A 9,510-nucleotide genomic window follows, 5' to 3' on the forward strand; every position below is an offset into this window, starting at 1 on the left:
CCACGGCCACGGCCTGTACCATTGCAGCTCCGGGAGAAGCCGCCAACGTCGCTCTTTGTCATGATCAATTGATCACCGTCTTTTCTCGTGGCTGATCATCGCCATTTTCCATCCACAATCCGAACGCAAGGAGATCGGTGCTAAAAAAGCGCTAGGCAAAAGTTTTGTGGTAAAGAAAACCTGCACATGATATATATATCGGCCCATTTTTTTTAACATGCCAGGTCGCTGCGCCGTGACCGTGAAGAGCCTGAGAGACGAACAAGCATGCAAAGCAGCAAACTGGGCCTGAGAATTGAAGGCTTAAAGGCTGCATTGTTGTTTCTTCCTCGACGCAAACGCCCCACGAGACGGAGAAGAGGCCGTCGACTGCTATCGAGCTATCAGAAGGCAGGGGCCGGCCGACGCGTTCAGCCGTCAGGCTCAGGCTTGGCCAAAAATCCCTGTCATGGCAGAAACGCATAAACAGTCAGATCTCCGTCCCCAAAAGAGTGCCCATCACACACAAAAAAAAGAGTCGTTTCCGCTACGAGTCTAAATAGATGTTTATCTAGATTTATAGCGAAATATAATACATATTTTTTTTTTAAAAAAAAACGGAGGGTGTAGACAATAACCAAGATAATCACATGCTACGATCACTTTCTCCAAGCAAGTTTTTCACAGTATATCTTCTAACGACCCTACTACAGTGTACATCACACTGCTATATTGTTATATGACCAAGATAACTGCGCAATACAATCCCTAGATCCCTCTGCTCAACAAACAGATGGCTGTGGCATTTCAGAGGGGCACACACACTCCCAGCGTGCACGGTGACGAACTGTGTTGCTCCTCGCTAGCACTTGTGAAGTAATAATAATATATCTTCACTACAAAGTTCAAGCCTCCTTTCTAGTTATCCTGTATGCAATACCAGCAGCAGCGGAAGAGAGGTTAAAAACATGGGAGGGTGGTTTCTGAGCAGTAAGAGCACACGGAGGTTTCCAGTTTCCACACCTGAAGCAATAGATTCCAAGGGCATCCTTGATTTCATGCACAACCGACACAGCGAGGTGCAGGTAGAGACCCACTGTCACAAGAAAAATGGAACAGTGCTATGTAAATGCTGAGTGTGACCAGATAACCAAGCAGAAACATCGACATAGAAAGGGGGTACCGTAATCCCAGAAGACAGACACATAACACACTGCAGATTTTTTATATGCATAGTTTAGTTGTACATACTATGAATATGAGAATACAACATGCGCAGATGTTGGTCTCCCTGATCATACCCGGCATAACAGTGATACAAGAAAAAGAACTACAGTTTTATGACGCAGTGATCCATAGGAAATGAAGACTTTAGAGAATATACTATCCGAAATAGCACTTTATAAATCTACACGGGCTCTTTAGGAAGAGCCCGCAAGTCATGATACTGTTGAATATAATGGACAAACTGAATGTTAGTTCCATATAAATGGTCATATGACTAGAGGTGGTAATGAATCGCGATCCAAATGTTTCTTCATGATTCGTTTGAGCCATTAATTAATTTTGGTTCACAAATTAAATAGAAATAGAGTCTGATTCTAATATGATCTGATCCTTAAATTTTGTATGTAAAATTTAAGACACAAGTATGAAAATGAAAATGCTCAGGTTCACCTGTATATGCACAATAAAGCAGCAGCAGAACAAGCTCATCAACTAAAGGACTCCTGTCGGCAAGAAGATTGAGTCATTTAGTGTAAGCAACTAAGCATAAACATTAAAAGATCCGTCTTTCAGATGTTACCGGTACTAGGTGGAATAAACACACATATAGGGGCTTACCCATCGTTGATCTTTGCAATGAGAGCATTTGCAATTGGAAAACAAAGAAACACCAGAGACTGAAATAAGAGTTTTTTTTGTCAGCGCTTTAATAGTAGCCTACACTTGGCATCTAAAGATGAGAATACAGGACACTTCAAAGTCATACCATGAACATCCCAGATTTTAGACCTTTGGGTTCATCACACAAATGAGCAAGTATCATTCTTCCCTGTTCATAGATGATTATTTACATTATAAGCAGTAGTTATAAATATAAACAAAAAGAGTGATACTGTGATAGTGCGTTAGTATTACACTGAGTTTGTCCCTTCAGAAAACCACACATTACCAAAGAACATCATGCAACAGTTGAAATTAAGTCCAGTCTAATCTGTTATTCATATGAGAAAACAGGTGCATTGCTTGACTCATGCATTCCATATCTATGTCTAATGGCAGCATGGAACTATCAAGTACTAAGGACACTAATATTATACCACGGCTGCTGCTGCAGCTCGCTCTGCTGGTGCTACAGTAATGTGTGAGGAGGCTTGCAGCCTCCGCTTTCTAGCTCAAGCTGCTATTTTCAATTATACCAGCCTTACAAAATTAAATCAAAAGGAACTTCAGCAAATTAAAATTTCAAACCTAAGATTAGATATAAAACTCTGTTTACTATTGATACTGGCCTACTCCCTACTGTATCTTGTTTGGGACTAAAAGGATTCGTTCTTGCCAGTGTTGTTGTACATAAAAAAATCCTGTTGCATTGAGCAGCTACAATTAGCTAAATAATCTGAGAACAAAAAACAACAGCAACGAAACTTACCACCAAATATCCAAAATTAAAGCCAGTTCCAATCACGAGCAAATGTGGCTGGTTCCTCATTATACTTGAAGGAGAAAGATAGCACCTGCATAACAAATAACAGGGACCTAAGTGTACCATCTAGATTTCTGAAGCTGTATCCTATACAATAAACGATGATACAATTTTCAGTTGGCATACCAGATAGCAACTCCAGCTAACAGTACAATAAAAGGAAGGATCTGCAGCCAAGTATAAAAAACATAAGAAAACGTATATTAATAGCACATGGTATCTGCGGAGATAAACAGCGACTTGAATAGATAATATAAAATAACAGTGCATAACCTGAGGCTCCCAAACACAAGATGGTTATGTAACACTACCTCCGTTCTCGAATATTTGTCACCCGCTAGTTCATATTTGAACTAAAACTTGACAAATAAAAAAGAACGGAGGGTGTATAAACTAAAGAGGCAATAAAATAAAAACAACAGCTAGGTTTTCACATTGACAACTCAGATGCTCTAGAGGGCCAAATGCTCTGGAAGAGGAGGCCTGGAGGGAACTAGATATGTATAGCTTTTTCAGCACTGGTGTTGCAAAATTATATACTCCAATGAAAAAAGTTATATTACTTGGAGCAAAGTTTTTTTTGTGCAAAAACACACATTTCTTTTTTAAAAAGACTATCCCTTCTTTGTTTACTTGCTTAGGGCTTAATATTTTCAAATGGATGATCACTTACTGTTTCCAAAAGCAGAGTAGCAAAGCCAAACTGTAAAAATTGCACAGTTAACAAATTCTATTCGTCTGCATATAAGAAAAGTCAAAAGCTTACCATGGCTAATGCTAATGCCATGCTTCCTTTTCGTGCCTCAACTACCTCTTGGACATTGCTGACACTGAACAAAAGAATCACTTCTAAGCAAAGATTGTATGCAACAAAGTTACATTAATTAACTATTATGCTTACTTCACATTGCATTAAATTTAACTGAAATCACTAGCAAAAGAAGTGAGGATTTATGAAATGGGATGATATTGCAAGCAGTTTTGCGGAATGAATACAAAGAACAGTGAGACATGTATTCCAGTTGCATTTATCAATATCATTATTGCTTTGTGCTGAGGTGAATGTCCCAAAGTCACTACCTGCATTTATCAATTCAATAAACTGGACGAACCAGCATTTGCATATAGTTCCATATTAGTTCTGGATGATGAATGCGAAGGGCAGTTAGGAAGTAGAGGAAAAGGAAGAGAAGCTTACTTGGATCTAACAGTAGGTATAACAGCACATACGATCATAAGAATCAGCACAAGAACATATAAAGGAATTTCAATTTCTGAAACAAGCAAAAGGAAGAACTTTAGAAATAATGGCATTAACAAGTATGTGAGGCCATGAGCGTTTTGCATTTCTGGCACTTGACTAAAGAAACAGATATCACATTGTAGCAAAGAGCACAAAAATGTTATATGCATGCAGTCAAATAACATGGCAATAACAATAAGGCATAAAGGAAATAAGTAATGCCGTGTTTGCATAAATTCATGACATCTCCTAGTCCCTAGAGTACATACCAGAAAGAAATGGAAGTGGAATCCAACCGAAAAAGGGTAGTGATTTCCGAAAATCCTGTGCCCACCATTCAGCGCCTAGATTAAGAGAACAAAAAACATCAAATGCAGTAACATTCCCATTTTAGAATAATTAAGAATGTAACATAGATTTGAATAAGTTAAACGCATATCAAGATTTCTTTATTGGGAAATTACCAGTAAAAAATGTAAACAAATGTGATACATAGATCAGCATCAGGCCCTCCGTTGGTCCATTTATTGTAGGCAGAATGAGCGTATTTGTAAAGAAGCTGGTGACAAAAGTGTAAATACCAATAAACAGCAGACATACACCTTTGTTAATATGAATATATTAGCAGACACCAAAAATAAAGATTAAAAACATCGCTACAGCAACACAAGATGCAAAACTAATGACTGAAACCTGTAAATTTTCTTGTGTCAAATCATTTGCTACAACAGAAGACACAGCAAGTACATTGCTAAACATCAGCTACCTCATAAATTGTCTCATGCAATGCCGCATAGGATTTTACTACTTGTGTACTATTGTTCGAGTTGTTATTGGTCTAAAACTCAAAACATTCTTTTCTCCCATGCATAAACTAAGGCCCCTTTAGCATGGCTACACTTGACCAGTGAAGCGTTTTTTTGCTTCAGCTCCACAAACAGCTCTCCTGGTCCCAGTGGAGCTGAAGCCATTTTGGTATCCCATTTGGCAAAACAGCTCCATGTAGTGGACAAAACAAATGAAAAGACAACAATACCCTTTCTTTTTTCATATCCTTTTCTTCATGCCTTCTTCGTTACTGTGCGTTCCATCCCAGCGGCAAGCTCCACCTGCTTCCCCACCACGCCGCCCCGGCGGCCACGCCTCCGTTGGCCATAAGCCCTCTCAGGCTGGGGGCAGACCTGACATCTTGGCACAGTGGGGCCATGGGTGTGGGTTGAAGCCAGGTGAATCCAGTTTTTTGGCTCCATCCCACCCAAACCTCTGTAAGAGCAGGTTTTAAGGGGTTCACCAGTGAAGCTGTTTTATTTTAGCCCGTTTGGCAGAAAACGGCTCCAAAAGGCTCATGAAGCCGGTGGAGAAGCCCTGCCAAATGGGGCCTCAGAATTGTCTGTTAGACCGGTCCTATTACTGGGGTCCAACAGATTTAGCTTGTTTTTGGTGTAGTAGTGACTGTCTAGCCATGGATGTGTTTATGCATGCTTGTATGTGGCCGCCGTAAGGTCTTATCTTATACTGGTCCTCTAGGACCTTAAACCCTTCTTAATTTAATGACGCGCAGTTCTCCTGTGTTTTCACGAAAAAAACATCTCAAGCTCCACCTATAAAGCGACACAAACGCACTTTCCCTAACTAGAATAAACAAGAGGAAAATATAGAAAAATGAGCACCCATTCACCATGAACCATGATAAAGTAGAGAAATCATCTACCACTTTCAAAAATTGGCCTTTTAGCTGCCTAGGTGACAGTTTCTAAGCACCATCCTCCTCCACTGAGGCACTGATCACAGAGTAGCCCACCTAATCAAATGATGAGGCGCTAGGCAGCACCCCACCCCAGACACTGCCATACTTGTTAAGAAAATGGAAATAAACACTAAGTCACCAATGTGTTCCCCAGACATTGTGGAAGTAACCATGGGAGAAATCCACATTTGAGCTATTTTATCATATTACATTCCATAGCATATTAAACAATAACATGCAAAAGAAATTAAGGAACATTAAAACTAGATAACGTTGAGATAACTTAATGGCCAATTTTGAGATAACTTAATGACACAATAGGTACAGAGCCTATAAGCCTAAGAAGCTTTTACTATTTTAAGCACTGTGAAATCTAATCATTTGGTCAAGTGATCAGAAAACACAGTAGTATTTGGGGAAAAGAGCAAATTTCGCTCAAGTATAAAGGATGCACAGACCAAAAGGGCTTGAAGGGTCTTACTGTTCCCAGGTTGCAAGATAGAACGGGACAGCGGCAACTACCCAGAAACAAAGTGTCCATCCTCCACACATCAAGGTGCTTCCAAGGGCCAATGCTTCAAACTAACAACAAATCAGAAAAACATCTCAAAGGCCGAAGGAGAAGAAAAAGGTGAAAGGGCTTAGAAAATCCTTACAGCACACGCAAGTGCATCACATCCTGTAAAATGGCAATTTAGAGATCGTAAGATGCCATGCTAATAGAGATGAGAAAAGGAAAATGAGGGCTAAATAAGAACCATGATCAAAAAGTTCTCCAAGAGGACTCGATGAGCTAGTACGCCTTGCTTGTTTACCATCAACAGCATCAAAAGTCTAGCATGGAGGCAATATTAGACTGTCAAAGCAAGATGCTATAAGAAAATATAGTTTCTCAAACTCTATCAAATTTATGAGCAAGCTGGCATCATAGTGTCCAGTTTAATCAAACATCCAATGAACCATTATGCATACCAGCAGATAACAAAGTAGAAAAAAGTATTGTGCTTCTTTTTAATGTCAATAAGGAGATACTACGTCAAAATACATTCAACTATATATGAGAAGTATAGAGTTTGCCAAGTTGTTTGAATCTCAAGATTTAATATAATGTCATAGTTGTTTGCAGGCCTTGTGCAGTGGCGAGAGCTATCTCGCTGAGTCACTAGGCTGCTGGATCGAACCAGCATCTCCCCAATTGGATGGGGGCGTGCCTTGCCTCGGTTTATCCCTGCCTCCGGAACTAGGTCTGCCCTTTTCTTTAGTTGTTTGCAGAACAGATTTGGAACTTTGGATGATGCATGGTACAGATAATGCAAAGCAAACTGTATCAAGTCTAATAAACCACAGAAAGGGCACAGGGTTAATGCTATTTAGTACATCGCCGAATACCAAAAGAGTGTTTTGCTCTCATTTAAATGCATGAAACATGTTTTATTTTATTTTATGACAGTGTGTTTAAACTGAAATTGAGCCCTTACAAATAAATTTTCTAGACTTATGCAACTAAGTTACAAAGACTGTTCTGCAAAAGGTGACATGGAACTCATTTTAAACCACCTAAAGCAACAAATCACACTTCTTTCCGCATAAGTTAACAACGAATCCTAAATTCCACTGTTAACAGTGGCACAACCCTCTTGTTTGCCTGGGCTCTTTTCTCTCTTGGGAGGAAACTAAATCCTAGGATAGGAAAAGCAGGACATGAAACTTTTAAACTGAAATACTCTTGTTTAGAAATGTATTACTGGTTGGTAATCGAGGGGGGGGGGCGAGGAGGAAACAGAACAACGACTTAATTGTCCATCTAAAATCTCATGATTGTTTAGTTTCACAAACCTGGTACAAGAAGAGAAGTAATCCATGGGCAAGATGGACCCACCTAGGGGGAGCAGTGTCAAGGTGAGGCGAACATATCTGCAGAAGTGGCCATCATAGCAACAGGTTAAAAAATGAAGGGTTCTATCGTGATATAGAATGCATCAAAAGAAACACAGGTTGGGATCTTAGCAGCTGGTTAATAGCTTCACAAAACTGCAACTAATTCAGGCAAGAAAGACACTTACATAGCCAAGCAGCGCTGATAGTACTAGAAACGAAAATCCTGTAAGTGTGATCTGAAATGTCGGAAAGCATAACCATGTACTGCACCATAAGAGATGAATCCAACAAAGAATTGACAATGTGGTCATCGATCGCTTACCATGTTTGGTCTATTTATGAATCCACACATGCAAACGAAGAAAAAATGTTAGTTAGAACAGAAGTTTTGATAAGGAAAGAACAAAGTGCAACATGAAACTTGATGCGTGCACTCTGCCAAAGCTTGATTTAGCACAGGGGTGAGAGGCTAGGTCCTAGGTGTTGGGATGGGAATACTCTGTGTTTGGCAGTTAAGTGTGACCTTGTACATAAACTCTCTTTTATTGCTTAACTGAAAGGCAGTGCTCTGGCAAAATTATTAAAAAAAACTTGTTTTAACAAAAAAAAGATAAATCTCAGCACACATGGAGTCTAAGAGCATTTTACTCTCCAGGCCACAATCTGTTGCGCAAGGAAATCATCCAGTCGAAACTCACTGCTCACATGTGGAAATAAGCTTAGAGCAGGAGAAGGTGGCCATTTTGCCCCCCTCTCTGCACTTTCTTCAGTACCCAAATATATTTACGAAATTTGCTGAAATAGGTCACCAAAATATATTTGATCTATGAACAGTAGTGACACATAGCGGGGGGGGGGGGGGGGGGGGGGGGTCAAAACACCTAGCAGCAGCTGAGTGCATGGAATTTATTATTGCCCTGTGCCATAGAATCCGGCCACTACTTAACAATGGCAACAGTACAATATCAGAACAAGCTAACACACACCTGTAAAGGCATTCAGTTTTAGAAGCAACCGGATGTCATCCCTTAATTACTTCTTATAAGCGCCTCCTCAACTTCCCATAGTGATCTGCAGAACAACCTAAGCAAGCGTTCTGCGCATCTCCAGATTCAAATATTCCACAACAACGCTAAACACAAACAACTAGTCCTTCTCGGGAGATCATGCAAAGCAATATTTGTTACTGCCCTTACAAATTGGGGAATGACCAGTAAGAAGCCATGCTCACACGCACAAAGAGAGGAGTTGGAGACTACTCACGGCATCCAGAGCGGGAAGAGAGTGACGCATCGGCTCCAGAAGGGCTGCAGCACGTACTTGGCCACCACCGAGCGGTCCTCTCCACTGTACCTATACCGCTTCAGCGTCTCCACGCCGTGCGCGCCGATAAACCCCATCCTGCTCGATCGAGTTCGCCGCTGGCTGTGGGCGGAGAAGGGACGCTGGGAGCGGGCCGGGTGGTTTAAGAAGCTCTGGAAGGACGAGAAGGGGACGCGATTATGGCGGGCGGGGGCTGGAGCTGGAGTGGTGAGGTGGCGGCGGTGGTTCCGCGAGCGGCGAGAAGGCGTGGCCTGCAGGGGAGCGGATCTAGCCTAACGCAACGCGTGGTATATTCGTCAATTGTCACGCTTTCTGTGATGGCGTGGGTCCCATGCGTTTTGAGCAAGGTTCAACGCAACCCTGACAAAACGCACGCATACGAGGCCTGTTTGGATCTTGCGACTAGTGCGGTAGTGCCCACAAAATACTCGTGGTTCGTGAGCTCGCTCGACTTATGGTTAGCTCGACTCGACTTGATTCGGCTCGTTTCAATTTTATCACGAGTTGAGTTAATATCTAAGCTCGGTTCGTTAACGAGTCAGCTTGACACGAGCTCGAACCAGCTCGTTAGCTCAAATAAGCTAGCATTTATCTATAAAACAAAGTCTATACTTGTATTAGATGAATTAA

At 41.1% G+C, this 9,510-nt stretch overlaps 1 protein-coding gene across 2 annotated transcripts; it reads right to left on the reverse strand.

The window, feature by feature from the left end:
- Positions 1-527: 527 nt before the first annotated feature.
- LOC103625689 (choline/ethanolaminephosphotransferase 1) lies at positions 528-9,191 on the reverse strand. 2 transcript variants are annotated; one of them, XM_008650977.3, is made up of 18 exons: positions 8,821-9,191; positions 7,880-7,889; positions 7,743-7,793; positions 7,516-7,593; positions 6,438-6,513; positions 6,336-6,358; positions 6,161-6,261; positions 4,397-4,491; positions 4,202-4,276; positions 3,888-3,963; positions 3,456-3,519; positions 2,816-2,856; positions 2,636-2,720; positions 1,973-2,035; positions 1,825-1,883; positions 1,657-1,709; positions 1,003-1,075; positions 528-906 (listed from the first exon to the last, which is right to left on the reverse strand). In XM_008650977.3, the coding sequence occupies exons 1-18, from the start codon at positions 8,955-8,957 to the stop codon at positions 885-887; spliced, it is 1,182 nt and encodes a 393-aa protein (XP_008649199.1). In that variant the 5' UTR covers positions 8,958-9,191; the 3' UTR covers positions 528-884. The 2 variants fall into 2 exon arrangements, with proteins under 2 accessions (XP_008649199.1, XP_020395032.1); XM_020539443.2 differs by lacking the exon at positions 8,821-9,191 and adding an exon at positions 8,544-8,791.
- Positions 9,192-9,510: the final 319 nt, after the last annotated feature.

This window comes from Zea mays, chromosome 6 (assembly GCF_902167145.1).
Source record: "Zea mays cultivar B73 chromosome 6, Zm-B73-REFERENCE-NAM-5.0, whole genome shotgun sequence".
Lineage (NCBI taxonomy): Eukaryota > Viridiplantae > Streptophyta > Magnoliopsida > Poales > Poaceae > Zea > Zea mays.